At 61.3% G+C, this 15925-nt stretch overlaps 1 protein-coding gene across 1 annotated transcript; it reads left to right on the top strand.

Moving 5' to 3' along the window:
• Positions 1 to 28: 28 nt before the first annotated feature.
• Positions 29 to 14350, top strand: WDR31 (WD repeat domain 31). Its single transcript, XM_054174531.1, is given in 10 exon segments — positions 29 to 62; positions 4056 to 4171; positions 7057 to 7183; positions 8329 to 8403; positions 9494 to 9638; positions 9721 to 9821; positions 10881 to 10948; positions 11774 to 11915; positions 13152 to 13314; positions 14196 to 14350. Coding segments are annotated over 9 exon segments (1023 nt in total). The 5' UTR covers positions 29 to 62; positions 4056 to 4124.
• Positions 14351 to 15925: the final 1575 nt, after the last annotated feature.

Raw genomic sequence — 15925 nt, 5'->3', positions numbered from 1 at the left:
GCCTGGCAGCCGCCGCGACGCGAAGGGGCCGGACTGGAGTGGACGGAACGGAGCGGCCCCCGGTGAGTGCGCGGCGGGGACGGCCCCGCACGGCTCGGTCCGTCGGGTTCCCGGGGCTGGGGCTGCGCTGCGTGCTCCGGAGCCTTCCCCTGGCGCAGCTATAGGCACCTGCCTTGTCCCCGTGTGCTCCCCGGGGACCCCACAGCCTTCCGGTGGGGTGGCCCCAGCTATAGGCACCTGCCTTGTCCCCGTGTGCTCCCCGGGGACCCCACAGCCTTCCGGTGGGGTGGCCCCAGCTATAGGCACCTGCCTTGTCCCCGTGTGCTCCCCGGGGACCCCACAGCCTTCCGGTGGGGTGGCCCCAGCTATAGGCACCTGCCTTGTCCCCGTGTGCTCCCCGGGGACCCCACAGCCTTCCGGTGGGGTGGCCCCAGCTATAGGCACCTGCCTTGTCCCCGTGTGCTCCCCGGGGACCCCACAGCCTTCCGGTGGGGTGGCCCCAGCTGCCCCGGCTATAGCGACCTGGGTTGCATCCCTCTTGGCCCCATTAGGCTGCCCCACGTCCTACTTGTGGGGCTCCCTGCAGCTGCAGGGGACCGGGGTGCACCCCAGTTGCCAGCCATGGGGTAGCACTGCTGTGGGGCCAACCCCAGCTATAGGTTCCTGCAGCCCCCAGCCACAGGCACCTGTGTTGTCCCCACACCCTCCCCAGGGGCTGCCCCGGCTGGGCTGCATCCCTATTGCACCCATCGGCATGCCTCACATCCTACTTGTGGGGCTCCCTCCACCTACAGGGACTTGGGGTGCATCCAGTTGCCCCCCATGGGGCCACCCCAGCTATAAGGACCTGCATCACTGCCTTGGGGTTATTCCCAGCTATGGGGTCTTGTACCACTGCCATGAGGTCACCCCCAGCTATGGGTTCCTGCCTCACTGCTGTGGGGTCACCCCAAGCTACAGAGATTTGTGTTGTCCCCATACCCTCCCCAGGAGCTGCCCCAGCTTTAGGTTCCTGGGGTGCATCCAGTTGCCCTCCAGCTATAGGGACCTGCATCATTGCTGTGGGGTCACAGCTGGCTATAGGGACTGGGATCTGCCTGTGTCCTCCCCTGGGATGGTGGAACAGCCTTCTTGTCAGGGATGTTGACACCCTGTGAAAGTGGGGAGAGGGCTCTGCTGTGATTCCTCTCCCCACTGCCATGGGCACTGCGGTTTCCTCAGTCCCTGGCACAGATGTCCCTGCAGAAAGGGCTGTGGCAGCAGCAGAGGTGATGCATTTGAGGGGAAGGGGGGTGGGAATGTGAAATTCACTGTCCTGGAGGTGTAGCTTTGTCTGCTCAGTTGCTGCAGGTGGATCCCTGTGTTGTCAGAGAGCTCTGTGGTGAGCAGGTTCATGGAGAACATGTGTTGAGAGCCAGCCAGGCAGGGACACCTCAGAGGAGCATCTGGCTCAGGACTCAGGACAATCCACTCTTCTGTGCAGAGGGCAAGAGGCTGGAGGACACAGTTAGACCACCAGCCAGACCTCCTGCTCCCCTGCAGCCTCCTGTGGTCACCAGCAGCTCCTCTGCCTCATCCAGGTGACGAGCAGCTAGGGGCAGCTGCACAATGTGAGGTCCCTTCCAACCTGGTGTTCTATGAACCAGCCAGGGCTGGCTGGGAAGCAGAGTAGCCATTGCCATGGAAACATCCAAGTTTGCCTCTTAGCTTTTCCTGGAGTCTGCTTTTGCAGCACAAACAACTGCCAGAGTTGTTCTGCTGCCTAAGACAAATGATGATGCCCTGCAGGAAAGGGCTTGGGGTGCTGGTGGGTGAGGAGCTGGACAGGAGCCAGCAATGGGCACTGGCAGCACAGAAGGCCAAGGGCAGCCCTTTGGGCTGCCCTTGGCCTTCTGTGCTGCCAGTGCCCATTGCCAGAGATGGAGAGAGAGGATCCTGCCCCTCTGCTCTGCTCAGACCTCACCTGCAGGGCTGTGGCCAGCTCTGTAGTCCCTGGCACAGGACCTGGTGGAGTGGGTCCAGAGGAGGCCACAAAGATGATCAGAGGGCTGAAGAACCTCTGCTGTGGGGATAAGATAAGAGAGTTGGGGCTGAAGAGAAGGCTCCAGGGAGACCTCAGAGCTGCATTTCAGTATCTGAATCTGCAGGCAGGCTGGGGAGGGACTGTTCAGAAGGGCCTGTGGGGATAGGCCAAGGGGCAATGGTTTGAAAGTGGAGCAGGGCAGAGTTAGGTTGGACACCAGGAGGAAGTTCTGCACAGTGAGGCTGGGGAGACACTGGGACAGGCTGCCCAGGGAGGTGGCTGAGGCTCTGTCTGTGGACACATTCAAGATCAGACTTGCTGTGGCCCTGATCAAGTTGGAGGAGTCCCTGCTGCCTGCAGGGGGGTTGGACTGGATGACCTTTGAGGCTCTCTTCCAAGCTGCTGCATTCTGTGATTCCACGATTCTCCGTTCCTGATGTCCCCAAACAATTTGGTCTGGCTGGAAGAAGCAAACTGCCAGAGGGTCACTGCCCTGGGAGGTTCATTGTGCTGCACATCTGAGCAGGCAGGTTCATGCACAGAACAGGCAGAGGTTACCTGGCTGTTGCTAATTGCTAATCACAAAGGCTGGCAGGGGTAAAATTAGCAAAGGGATGTTGGGAGGAAGCCCAAACCCTCTGGCTCAGTGCTGCCAGCATTTGGCTCTCCAGCTCCCTGAAGCAGGCTCTCTCTCTGCTGCAGCAGGCAGCTGGGGTGGGTTTCCCTGGGGTTTTGTTAACAAAATACTACTGACCCAGAGGGCAGGGATGCCAAGGGACACCCAGGACAGGCACAATCCAATTAGTGTGCCTTGAGCTAAGGAGAAGCCAATTACTGTACCTGGCAATTCACTGTCACTGAAAGTGGTTTCTGCCCAGTCTGCGACCGGTGGGGATGAGAGGGAGAGATCCTGGCTTGGCCTGAGCCCTGCTCCACCACAGGCTCCTCCACCCCTACAGGTGCTCCTGCAGGGGTGGGATGTTGTGGTGCCACTGGTGGGGGACACCCTGGGATGGGGCAGTCTGGCTCCAACCTGGACAGCAGGTCTGTTGGAATCATCTCCCAAGGGCAGCAGTGGAGTCCCCTCCACTGGACAGTTCAAGACTCATCTTGCCAGGGTGCTGAGCCAGCTCATTGCAACTCTGCTGTGACCTGGAGAGGTTGGAGCAGATGATCCTTGGGGTCCCTTCCCACCTGGCACTCTGGGATTCTGGTTTTTGGGTTGTCAAGGTGGTCTGGACCCAGCCCCTGGATCTGGGCTTGGAGTTTGGACATAGAAGCTTCTGCTTCCAAAGTGTTCCTCAGCTATGGAGAAACCTCTTCAAGCTTTGCATTAGGCCAGGCTGGTCTTGTTAAGTTGGGGCAGCTGTGACTGCAGTTACCTTGGTCTGAAGACACAGTCCCAGCAGCAAGCTGTATGAACTTCATCCCAAAGGTGCTTGCATTCACCAGGCTGGAGACTGAGGCCTTCAGGAAATGTGGTAGTCAAGAGCAGGTACTGGAGGGAGAGGAGGCAGAATTCCAGGCAGCAGCTGCATCTCTGCCATGGCCTCACCAAGCCTGCATATGTTCTAAGCTCAGCTGTAAGCTCACCCCCAAAGCTGGCTCTGCTCCCAGCAAAAGGTCTGACTGAGGAGCTCCAGGTGTGCCCTCTCCTGGGGATCTCCCTCCAAGAGAAGCTGTAGATGATGTTGTCATCACCCCAGCCCAGGCATGTTCCTCACAGCAAGAGAGATTGGCCATGGGGATGTGCTGCCCAGGGAGGTGGTGGAGTCCCCATCCCTGGAGGTGTTTAGGAAGAGCCTGGCTGAGGCCCTTGGTGCCATGGTTGAGTTGATCAGAGGGTGCTGGGGGAGAGGTTGGACTGGATGGTCTTGAAGGTCTATCCTATCCCATCCTATCCTATCCCATCCTATCCTATCCCATCCTATCCTATCCCATCCTATCCTATCCCATCCTATCCTATCCCATCCTATCCTATCCTCAGAAACCTCTCTGGACTCCCAGTGATGCTCTCTCCTCACCTCCATAGGTACCTGAGAGGCTGCTGTGATGCTTGCTGCTGTTGGCCATATCAAGAGCTGTGCTGCTGAGCAGGGCCATGGGCAAACTGCAGAGTAAGATCAGCTTCCAGACCTCCAAATACAGGTAACACAACCCCAGGTGACTGTGTCCTGAGGCAGTGAGCCATGGTGAGAGGGAGTGGGGCCCAGCAAAGGCACAGAGAACGTGGCAAGCCCACGGTGTCCCTCCCATTGTTCAGTGTAAGAATCAGCTTGTCACTGTGACCCTCACTTCCACAGCCTGCTGAGCTCCTCCTGGGGACTGGGATGTGCAGTGTGCCCTCATGGACAGCAAGGCTGAGGGTAAATGAAACAGCATACAAAACCAGACACAGCTGGCACAGGCTTCCAGCAGTTCTATGACTCAACCCCAGCAGCCTCCCTTCAGAAGGATTCCAGGGTCCCACTGCAGGGCTGCCCACCCAGCACCAGCAGCCATGGCCACCCTGTGCCTGTCCCCTGGGACTGATCTGCAGCCCTGTGCTGATGCTGCTGTGGGGGGGAATGAGAGCAGGCAAATGTGCCCTGAGATCTGAGGGACAGGTTTGTTACCCCATGGCTTGAAGCAGTGCCACAGAGCTGTGGCACCCTCTCTTCCACAGGGATAAATGAGGGTTTCAGTGCCATCCTTTTAACCCTTTCCTGCCTGTTTCTCCTGCCACTTCCTTCCCTCCCTCTCCAGCCTCTTCCCCACTTTTTCCATCTGTGCCAAGCATATTTCTGTGTGTGGTGGGCTGAAATTTCCCCCCCACCACCACATTAGCTTTGCCAGCCCAGCCCAGCTGGAAGCAAATGAAAGCTGCATTTACAAGCAGAACTACAATCTACCATGGAATGCAGAGCTCTGCAGAGGGACCTTGCCAGGCTGGGCAGATGGGCAGAGGCCAGCAGGATGGCATTCAACAAGTCCAAGTGCCAGGGGCTGCACTTTGGCCACAGCAACCCCAGGCAGAGCTACAGGCTGGGGGCAGAGTGGCTGAGAGCAGCCAAACAGAGAGGGACCTGGGGGTGCTGGGTGACAGCTGCCTAAACATGAGCCAGCAGTGTGCCCAGGGGGACAAGAAGGCCAAGGGCATCCTGGCCTGCATCAGGAACAGTGTGGCCAGCAGGAGCAGGGAAGTCCTTGTGCCCTGTGCTCAGCACTGCTTAGGCCACACCTTGAGTCCTGTGTCCAGTTCTGGGCTCCTCAGGTCAGGAAAGATGTTGAGCTGCTGGAAGGTGTCCAGAGAAGGGCAACAAAGCTGGGGAGGGGTCTGGAGCACAGCCCTGGGAGGAGAGGCTGAGGGAGCTGGGGTTGCTTAGCCTGGAGAAGAAGAGGCTCAGGGGAGACCTTCTTGCTCTCTGCAACTCCCTGCAGGGAGGTTGTAGCCAGGTGGGGGTTGGTCTCTTCTCCCACGCACCCAGCACCAGAACAAGAGGACACAGTCTCAAGCTGTGCCAGGGGAGGTTTAGGTTGGATGTTAGGAAGAAATTCTTCCCAGCACGAGAGATTGGCCATTGGGATGTGCTGCCCAGGGAGGTGGTGGAGTCCCCATCCCTGGAGACACCTTCCTCAGCAGTGCTGAGCACAGGGCACAAGGACTTCCCTGCTCCTACTGGCCACACTGTTCCTGATGCAGGTCAGGAGGCCCTTGGCCTTCTTGTCCCCCTGGGCACACTGCTGGCTCATGTTCAACCTACTATCAACCAGCACCCCCAGGTCCCTTTTCTGCTCAAACTTTAAAGGCATAGCCCAAAACTCCCACACTGTGTGAGGTCTCAGTGCCTCACAGCAGCCCAGTGTGGGGAACCACCTCTAGGGCAGGCTGCTGCTGCTGCTGCTGCATCAAACCCAGCTGAGACTGGGCTGGGAAGCCAGCAGTGCCCTTTGGGAGCAAAGCCTGCAGTGCTGGGGAGAAACTTCCCTTGTGGGGCACAGGCTTCAGCCCTGCATCCACAGGGTGATGATGATGTGATGGAACAGAACTAGAAGTGGGGAGATTGAGATTGGATGTTAGGAAGAAATTGTTCCCCAGGAGGGTGGTGAGAGCCTGGCACAGGCTGCCCAGGGAGGTGGTGGAAGCCTCATGCCTGGAGGTGTTTGCAGCCAGGCTGGAGGTGGCTGTGAGCAACCTGCTGCAGTGTGAGGTGTCCCTGGCCATGGCAGGGGGGTTGGGACTGGCTGAGCCTTGAGGTCCTTTCCAGCCCTGACAGTTCTGTGAGTCTGTGATTCTCTTGCTGTAAATGTGGATTCTCTCCAGATGCAGTCCTCAGGAGCTGGGGTGCAGCATGGAGCAGGCCTCACCACCTGGGGCAGGAGCAAGAGAAAGGGCCAGGGGATGTCTCTCCTTAGACTTACTGGTCTGGAAGGGGGAGTGGAATAGACCTGGACCCCAGGACCCCTTCCCCTGGGAGAGGGAACCAAGGCTCTCTGCCCTCCTGAGTCAGGTTTCTTTGTCCACCTGGGGGCTGGGTTCTTCTCAGCCCACTCCAGGGATGGCTGTGACCTGACACACCAAGGCAGCTGTTGCTGCTCCATGGCACAGGCAGCTGTGCCATCTCCCAGACCTTGGTCTCCCTGGGCCCTCTGTCTGTGCCTTCAAGCACCCTGCAGCTCCCCTGGGTCTCTCCCCCTGGGTCTCTCCCCCTGGGTCTCTCCCCCTGGGTCTCTCCCCCTGGGTCTCTCTTGAAGGATCCTGCAGCTCCCCTGGGTCTCTCCCCCTGGGTCTCTCCCCCTGGGTCTCTCCCCCTGGGTCTCTCTTGAAGGATCCTGCAGCTCCCCTGGGTCTCTCCCCCTGGGTCTCTCCCCCTGGGTCTCTCCCTCTGGGTCTCTCCCTCTGGGTCTCTCCCCCTGGGTCTCTCCCCCTGGGTCTCTCCCCCTGGGTCTCTCCCCCTGGGTCTCTCTTGAAGCATCCTGCAGCTCCCCCCCGGCTCTCCCCCGCCGGCTCTCCCTCGGAGCAGCCTGCAGCTGCTGTGTCTGTGCTGCTGCAGGGCCGAGGGCTCCGCGGGGGAGCCGGGAGCCAGCCGAGCCGCTCGGCGCAGCCCTGCGCACTCCGAGGCTGTCACCTCCGTGGCTGCTCTGCGGACAGACCTCTGTGTGTCAGGAGGAAGGGACAAGGTGAGTTGCTCCCTGCCACAGGGCACACAGCACAGTCACAGACAGGACAGGGAAATGGTGGTGTAAAGGTGAGCTCTGAACTGTCCCTGAGCGGCAGCAGCTTGGTTAGAAAGGAGAGTTCAGAGGGAGGGCAGCCCTGAGCCACAGGGCATCAAACCAAGGCTGGGAGCCCTGGGGGTGTTGAGCCTGGAGAAGAGCAGCCCTGAGGCTGCAGGAAGGGGCCTGGGGGAGGGCAGAGATGTGCAGGGCACCCTTTGGGTCCAGACTCACCTGCAGGGTGTGGGGAAAGCTGATGGAGAAGGGTTGGTGCCTCCCAGAGCTGCTGCCCACCACAGCAGGAGCTTCTCCTTCCCTTCTGCTCTGCCCTAGTGAGGAGAGCCTGGGGTCACTTCTGGGCTCCTTAGTTCAAGAGCCACAAGGAGCTACTGGAGAGAGTCCAATGGGGAGACTACAGAGCTGCTGAGGGGCCTGGAGCAGCTCTGGGAGCAGCAAAGGTTGAGAGCCCTGGGGCTGAGAGCCTGCAGAAGAGCAGCCCCAGAGGGGAGCTGAGCAATGCTCAGCAAGAGCTAAAGGCTGGGGGGCAAGAGGCTGGGGCCAGACTCTGCTCAGTGGTGCCCAGGGACAGGACAAGGGGCACTGGGCACAAACTGGAACCCAGGAGGTTCCATCAGAACAGGAAGAGAAACTTCAGTGGTGTGAGGGTGCTGGAGGCCTGGAGCAGGCTGCCCAGAGAGATGGAAGCTGCCCCATGCCTGGAACCCTTCCAGGCGAGGTGTTTGGGGCTCTGAGCAACCTGCTCTAGCTGCAGCCATCCCTGCTGAATGTGGAGGGGTTGGCTGGATGAGCTGCAAAGGTCCCCCCCAGCCCAGTCTGTGATTCTGCACATTTTCTAACCTCTGCAGAGCTCAGATCACACCAAAAGCTCTCTCCCAGGCTTGGAGCCCCTGGGCTGTCCCTCTTGTGTCACCTGGCAGTGGGCAGGCTCTGGAGACAGCTGCGTGTGCTGCGGGAGCTCCAAACCAGAACCTGTTCCCTCTCCCAGCGTGGGCTGCCCACGGGTCTTGGTGTAACACCCCCGAGAAGCTGCAAGCTCCTCCTCCCCCTGTGTCCTGCTGCTGCTGATGGCCTCTCCCTGCTGCCCACAGGCTGTGGCTGTCTGCAGCTGGAGCTCTGGGGCTGTGCTGCGTCGCTTCCTGGGGCACCAGCGGGAGGTCACCAAGGTGAGCGAGCACTCGGCGCCTGGGGCCCTGGTTTGCTGCCCATGGTGGGGCTGGGCTGAGGGCTGGGCTGGATGATCTTGGGGCTCTGTGCTCAAGGCATCCTGCACTGGGCTGCACTGGGGGGTTAGTGAGTGATTTGTGAGGAAGAGGATGCACCAGCACCCATCCACCCCCCAGCTCCCTGCTGCTGAGAGGCCATGGGTCACACACCCTCACTGCCCTCCACCCCAGCCATGGCCCCAGCACAGGCTGCAGCCCTCACCTGGGGGCCAAGCTGCTCCCCCAGCCCTGCTCCCCCAGCCCTGCTGTGCAGAGGTTTGCCTGTGGGCAGGGCCTGGCAGAGCAGAAGCCAGCAGGGGTGGCCAGCTGGGGGCCAGCAGGGGTGGCCAGCTGGGGTCAGGCAGTGTGGCTCTGCACAGCCAGAATGGCCAAGGGCATCCTGGGCTGGATTAGAAGGGCTGTGGTTAGTAGGTCAAGAGAGGATCTCCTCCCCCTCTCCTCTGCCCTGCTGAGGCCACATCTGGAAGATTGTGTCCAGTTCTGGCCCCTCAGGTCAAGAGGGACCTCAGGGAACTGCTTGAGAGAGCCCAGCACAGAGCCACAAAGCTGCTGCAGGCAGTGGAACATCTTCCTCATGAGCAGAGCCTGAGGGAGCTGAGGGCTCTGGAGCTTGGAGAGCAGGAGCCTGAGGGTGAGCTCCTTGCTGTTGCTAAAGCTGTGCAGGGGGAGTGCCCAGAGGCTGGAGCCAGGCTCTGCTGGGGGATGCCCAATGCCAGCACAAGGGGCAGGGGTGGAAGCTGAGGCAGAGGAAGTGCCATGGAAACAGGAGGAAGAATTTTGTCCCTGTGAGGTGCCAGAGCCCTGGAGCAGGCTGCCCAGGGGGGTTGTGGAGTCTCCCTCTCTGGAGATATCCAAACCCTCCTGGCTGTGTTCCTGTGTGAGCTGCCCTGGGTGCTCCTGCTGTGGCAGGGGCTTGGACTGGATGAGCTTTGGAGGTCCCTTCCAGCCCCTAACATTCTGTGGTGCTGGGCTGTGTGCAGTGCTGGGCTGGGTGGGCAGCTGACTGGCCTCTCCCCCTTGTCCTTGGCAGGTCAGCACTGCCCCTGCCTCAGGCAGGGTCTTCAGTGCCTCCCGGGACAGGACGGTGCTGATGTGGGAGCTGGAGGCGACGGCAGGGCCAAGCCAGCACTTCGCAGGGCATGAGCTGGTGGTCACTGGCCTGGCTGTGAGCCCAGGTGAGGGACAGCATGCTCCCATGCCCCAGGCCTTTCTGCACACCTTCCCTGGGCCTTGGCTGATGTTGACCTGTGCTTGCAGATGGCTCCCAGCTCTGCACAGGCTCCCGGGACAACACGGTGTGCCAGTGGGACACAGAGACTGGGCAGCGCCTGGCCAGAGCTGCCATCTCCAGGAACCTGGTAGGAGCTGCTGGGGCCTTGGTTGCCTTCCCTCCCAGTGTGGCTCCCTTGCTGTCTGCATGGAGCCATGCAGGGGGAACTTGCTCTGAGCTTGCTGCTACAAGAAGCCCTTGAGGCACTGCAGAGGTTGCTGTGTGCAGCTGGAGGCTGCTGGCTGCTCTGCAGGTGACAAACCCAGGAGCACAGAGACCCCAGGAGGCAAAGGGCAATTAGCTGCCAGAGCTGCAGGGAAGCACATTGTGCAGTGGGGGCTGTGCTCCCTTCTGCACCAGGTCAGCAGTGCAGCTGGCATGGTACCAACTTCTGGTGCCCATGGCACCCCCGTGCCCATGGCTCTGTGTCCTGCTGAGCTGTTGGCACCTCCCTGCCTGCAGATAACCTCAGTAACTGCTCTGGGATGGAACCCTGGAGGGGAGCAGCACTGGTGGGAAGCAGGAAAGAACTTCATAGATTCATGGAATGGGTTGGGTTGGAAGGGATCTTCAAGATCACCCAGTGCCAACCCTGCCATGGGCAGGGACACCTCCCCCCAGCCCAGCTTGCTCAGGGCCTCATCCAGCCCTTCAGCACCCCCAGGCAGGAGGCAGCCACAGCCTCCCTGGGCAGCCTGTGCCAGAGTCTCCCCAGCCTCACTCTCAACAATTTCTTCCTCCTCTCCACTCTCAGTCTCCCCTCTCCCAGCTCAAAGCCACTGTTCCTCATCCTGGCACTCCCAGCCCTTGGCCACAGTCCCTCCCCAGCTCTCCTGGAGCTCTTCAGGTACTGGAAGGCTGCTCTGAGGTCTGCCTGGAGCCTTCTCTTCTCCAGACTGAGCAGCCCCATCCAACACTTCCTGCTCACATCCCAGCACGAGGAGGAAGAGGCCAGGGGCTGTGTGTCAGCAGGCAGGCAGCAGTCTGGGCTGCAGGCAGCAGTCTGGGCTGCAGGCAGCAGTCTGGGCTGCAGGCAGCAGTCTGGGCTGCAGGCAGCAGTCTGGGCTGCAGGCAGCAGTCTGGGCTGCAGGCAGCAGTCTGGGCTGCAGGCAGAGCTGAGCTTCTGCTCATCCTTTCCTCTCCACAGGTCACACATCTCTGCTGGGTTCCTGGGGAGCCCTACGTCATCCAGAGCTCAGAGGATAAAACCATCAGGTAAGTCCCTGTCTGGGCACAGGGCTGGGGCACATGGGCATGGTGGCAGAGGGCACTGCACCAGGGGGCTGTTTGCCATGGCCAGCTGGTCTCCTGTGCCCTGCTGGGGGGCGAGAGGCCACCTTCCAGCTTCACCAGGCTCATGGAGGGGTGGTCTCCTGCCAGGGGGGGACAGGGTGGGGACACTGCTGGCTGTGAGCAGCACAGGGTGGGGACTGCAGGTGGAAAAGAAAGCTCAGCACATGGCCCTGGGTGGCAGTGGAGCCAGGGGAGCTCCGTGGCCCTGGGTGGCAGTGGAGCCAGGGGAGCTCCGTGGCCCTGGGTGGCAGTGGAGCCAGGGGAGCTCCGTGGCCGTGGGTGGGGATGGAGCCAGCAGTGTTCCAGGATCTGAAGGGGGCTACAGGAGAGCTGGAGAGAGACTTTTCCCCAAGGCAGGCAGTGAGAGGATGAGAGCTGATGGCCTCAGACTGGCAGCAGCTGGATTGAGATTGGACAGGAGGAGGAATCCTCCTCCAGGGGGTTGTGAGGCATGGGACAGGTTGCCCAGAGAGGAGGCTCCAAGCCTGGACGGGGAGTGGAAGTGGGAGGTGTCCCTGCCCATGGCAGGGGGTTGGAACCGGCTGATCTTGAAGGTCCCTTCCAACCCAAACCAGGCAAAGCGAGGCTGCAGGGAGAGCTTTGGGAGCTTGGTTGGCTGGGAGCAGGGGGAGGGCCTGCCCCGGGGGCGGGGGGCAGCAAGGGCAGAGCCGGGGGCTGTGCGGGAGGGGCCAGAGGGAAGCCCATCCCTGCAACCAGAGTCTCCCTCCCCCTGTGCCGCTGCCGCAGGCTGTGGGACAGCCGGGAGCTGCAGGTGGCGCACAGCTTCCCGGCCAAGCAGCACATCCAGACGTGATGTGCCGCCAGCCCCGACGCGCGGTACTGCCTCAGCAGCAGCAGCGGCGCCGCCGGCCAGGGCGCGGAGGCCACCGTGAGTGTCCCGCGGGGGGCTGGAGGCTGTGCCCGGGGGTCAGAGGTTGTTAGGGACCTCCAAAGATCATCCAGTCCAAGCCCCTGCCAGGGCAGGAGCACAGAACCCAGCACAGGGCACACAGGAACACATCCAGCTGGGGCTGGAAAGGCTCCAGAGCAGGAGACTCCACAGCCTCTCTGGGCAGCCTGCTCCAGGGCTCTGGGAGCCTCACAGTGCAGAAGTTCCTCCTCATGCTGAGCTGGAACCTCCTGGGCTGGAGTTTATATCCATTGCCCCTTGTCCTAGCCCAGGGCACAGTGAGCAGAGCCTGTCCCTGTCCCTCCCTCCTGACCCCCAGCCCTCAGCTATTGATAGACATTGATCAGATCCCTCTCAGCCTTCTCCTCTCCAGACTGAACAGCCCCAGGGCTCTCAGCCTCCCCTCACAGGGCACTGCTGCAGTCCCTTCAGCATCCTGGTAGCTCTCTGTTGGACTCTCCAGCAGATCCCTGTCCCTCTTGAGCTGGGGAGCCCAGAGCTGGATGCAGTGTTCCAGGTGAGGTCTCAGCAGTAGTAGAGGGGGGAGGAGAACCTCTCTGGATCTGCTGGATCTTGAGCAAGAAAGGGGTCGAATGTGTAGGGATGCCTCTTCCATGGCCACAACGTGCAGCAGAGAGCAGCAGATCAGTGCCCCAGGATCAGCTTGGACCTCCACTGGTGTCACCAGACAGGGCTAGAGCTTAGAGCCTCCCTGCCTGTCCCTTGGGTGAGTGCCCTGCCCAGGGACTGTCTGGTTCCCCCTGATGGCAGCCCTGGGCTGTTGGTTCAGTGACAGCATGGAGGAGCACAAGGCTCTTGCAGAAAGCCTCTCAAGCATCCCTGGCTCAAGGTGTTTCCAGAGCAGGCATTCTGTCCTGCAGGTTCTCAGCCCTGTGCATGAGCACCAAGAGGAGGAGACCCTTCCCTGGCAGGGAGAGCAGGGCTGAGGACAGCACCAGGCTGGAGGTGTTCTGCCCACAGCATCTTAGCTCATCAGCTCTGCTGGGGGTGGGCACCACTCATCCGTGGTGACAGTCCTGCAGGGGCTGAAGCTCTCCAGCACGGTGGGCAGGAGGAGGGGACAGAGGTGATAGACATCACAGTCTGAGGGGGAGCTCTTGATCCAAAGCCATCTTCCCTTCCCTGTAAGCCTGCTCCACGCTGGCAAGGGCCAGCAGCAGAGCTGGGCTCTGAGTGCTGCCTGTTGCCTTGCAGCTGTGGGACCTGAGGCAGACGAGGAGCCAGGTGTGTGAGTACAGAGGCCACTTCCAGACCACCACCTCCTGTGTCTTCCTGCCACGGGGCCCAGCTCTTGCCCCCAGCATTGCCACATCCTCCTGTGACAGCACAGTGAAGGTCTGGGACCGAGACACTGGAGGTAGGGCAGGGTCCTGCCCCTTCTGTGTCTGACCCTGGCATAACAAACCTGCTTCCTTTGTTTCAGGTCTGAATGGTGCTGGGCACAAAGGGGCCTGAAGTGGTGGCTTTGTAGGGCTTAAAGGGGACTGCTGGGGAGGAACTTCATCAGGAAGTGCAGTGACAGGATGAAGGGTGACAGCTTCAGGTGGGAAAGAGGAGGCTCACTCTCTTGGGATCAATTTTGTCGTGGTCAAGCCAGGACAAAAAGTGCCCAGAGAAGACCACAGCAGGAAGGCTGTGGGGAAGGTGATCACATGAAATGAGGAAAGCACAGAGATGATCAGAGGCTGCAGAGCCTCCCCCCGTGGGGACAGGCTGGGAGAGCTGGGGCTGTGCAGCCTGGAGAAGGCTCCAGGCAGACCTCAGAGCAGCCTTGCAGGACCTGAAGGGCTCCAGGAGAGCTGGGGAGGGACTCTGGACAGGGGCTGGAAGTGCCAAGACGAGGAACAATGGCTTTGAGCTGGGAGAGGGGAGACTGAGAGTGGAGATGAGGACCATAAGCAATTGGGGAGGAAAAGAGATGTTGGGAACGGCTCCAGTAAGCCCTGCAGCTCTGCCTAGCGGGGTCTGTCTGTCTGTTCAGCCATCCCTGCTTCCTCTGCAGGGAAGGGGCAGAGCCTGACCTCAGCCTGGATCCCATGAGCTGGCCTGGGCAGTGCACAGATCCTCCGTGGGGCTTAGGGGGGTGGAGAGTCCCTTCCAGAGGGCAGATCCTGAGGCTGTTGGATGCAGGGACTCAGGGCAGTGCAGGGGGTAGCTCCCACACGTGGGCAGAGCAGGAGGTTGATGTGGTCACCTCTCACCGCAGCAGACCAAGTGCCCTCTCTCCTCCCTCTCCAGCCTGCCTGGCCACGCTGTACCTGGAGGGGTCGGGGCCGCTGGCCTCGCTGGCTGCCTGTGACAGCTCCACGCTGCTGTGTGCCGGCTCCGGCATCCACCTGCTGCGGCTGCGCGACGGCAGGGGGCTGGCCCTGGAGGAGGTGGCTGTGTTCTGACCACCCTGACCCGGCCCTGGAGGAGGTGGCTGTGTTCTGACCCCCCTGACCTGGCCCTGGAGGAGGTGGCTGTGTTCTGACCACCCTGACCCGGCCCTGGAGGAGGTGGCTGTGTTCTGACCACCCTGACCCGGCCCTGGAGGAGGTGGCTGTGTTCTGATCGCCCTGACTGCTCCTGGAGGAGGTGGCTGTGTTCTGACCGCCCTGACCCGGCCCTGGAGGAGGTGGCTGTGTTCTGACCACCCTGACCTGGCCCTGGAGGAGGTGGCTGTGTTCTGATCGCCCTGACTGCTCCTGGAGGAGGTGGCTGTGTTCTGACCGCCCTGACCCGGCCCTGGAGGAGGTGGCTGTGTTCTGACCACCCTGACCTGGCCCTGGAGGAGGTGGCTGTGTTCTGACCACCCTGACCCGGCCCTGGAGGAGGTGGCTGTGTTCTGACCACCCTGACCCGGCCCTGGAGGAGGTGGCTGTGTTCTGACCGCCCTGACCCGGCCCTGGAGGAGGTGGCTGCGTTCTGACCACCCTGACCCGGCCCTGGAGGAGGTGGCTGTGTTCTGACCGCCCTGACCCGGCCCTGGAGGAGGTGGCTGCGTTCTGACCACCCTGACCCGGCCCTGGAGGAGGTGGCTGTGTTCTGATCGCCCTGACTGCTCCTGGAGGAGGTGGCTGCGTTCTGACCACCCTGACCCGGCCCTGGAGGAGGTGGCTGCGTTCTGACCACCCTGACCTGCCCCCGGAGGAGGTGGTTGTGTTCTGACCACCCTGACCTGGCCCTGGAGGAGGTGGCTGTGTTCTGACCGCCCTGACCTGGCCCCGGAGGAGGTGGCTGTGTTCTGATCGCCCTGACTGCTCCTGGAGGAGGTGGCTGTGTTCTGACCACTCTGACCTGCCCCCGGAGGAGGTGGCTGCGTTCTGACTGCACTGGCCTGGCCCTTAGAGACCCCCCAAGAGCTTGACCTGGCTGCAAGCACCAGGCCCCCCTGTGCCTGTGGAGCAGCAATGTGTGACCAGTGGGGCAGGGACATTCCCAGGGGGTAGAAAGGCACTGGAGCTGTCCAGAAGCCAAATCATGGACAGGCTCAGGCCAAGTTCTTGCTACTGAGTAAGGATTTTATTCACAAACCTTCTACCCAGGCTGGCTGGGGGTCAGGGAGCAGCCCAGGGAGGGTGGTTGAGACCACAGCCCTGGAGCCAGTCAAGATCAGGCTGGATGTGGCCCTGGGCAGCCTGCTCCAGCTGGAGAGGTCCCTGCTGCCTGCAGGGGAGTTGGACACAAGGAGCTTTGAAGCTCCAACTGCTGCAACCTGTGACTGTGTGAGAGGAGCCAAGGGGCAGGCTGAGGGTGCCAGGGCATGGCCAGGGCTGAGTGGAGCAACAAACACCTGCACTGGGATTTGCAGCCCAGAACAAGGCAAACACAGGACAGTCACCGGTGTCCCAATGCCATCCTAAGCCAGCTGGAAGCCAGGGAGCCTGCTGGGCAACTGCCCCCTGGGAATGGCAACCTGCTGAGAAAGCCCCAGAAGGAACTTGTCCTGGCTGGGAGGCCCCAGCACAGCTGCCAGGCTCCAGCCC

The sequence above is a fragment of the Dryobates pubescens genome, chromosome 29 (assembly GCF_014839835.1).
Source record: "Dryobates pubescens isolate bDryPub1 chromosome 29, bDryPub1.pri, whole genome shotgun sequence".
Lineage (NCBI taxonomy): Eukaryota > Metazoa > Chordata > Aves > Piciformes > Picidae > Dryobates > Dryobates pubescens.
The sequence above is the reverse complement of the archived record's forward strand: the minus strand, read 5'-3'. Positions and strand labels throughout refer to the sequence as shown.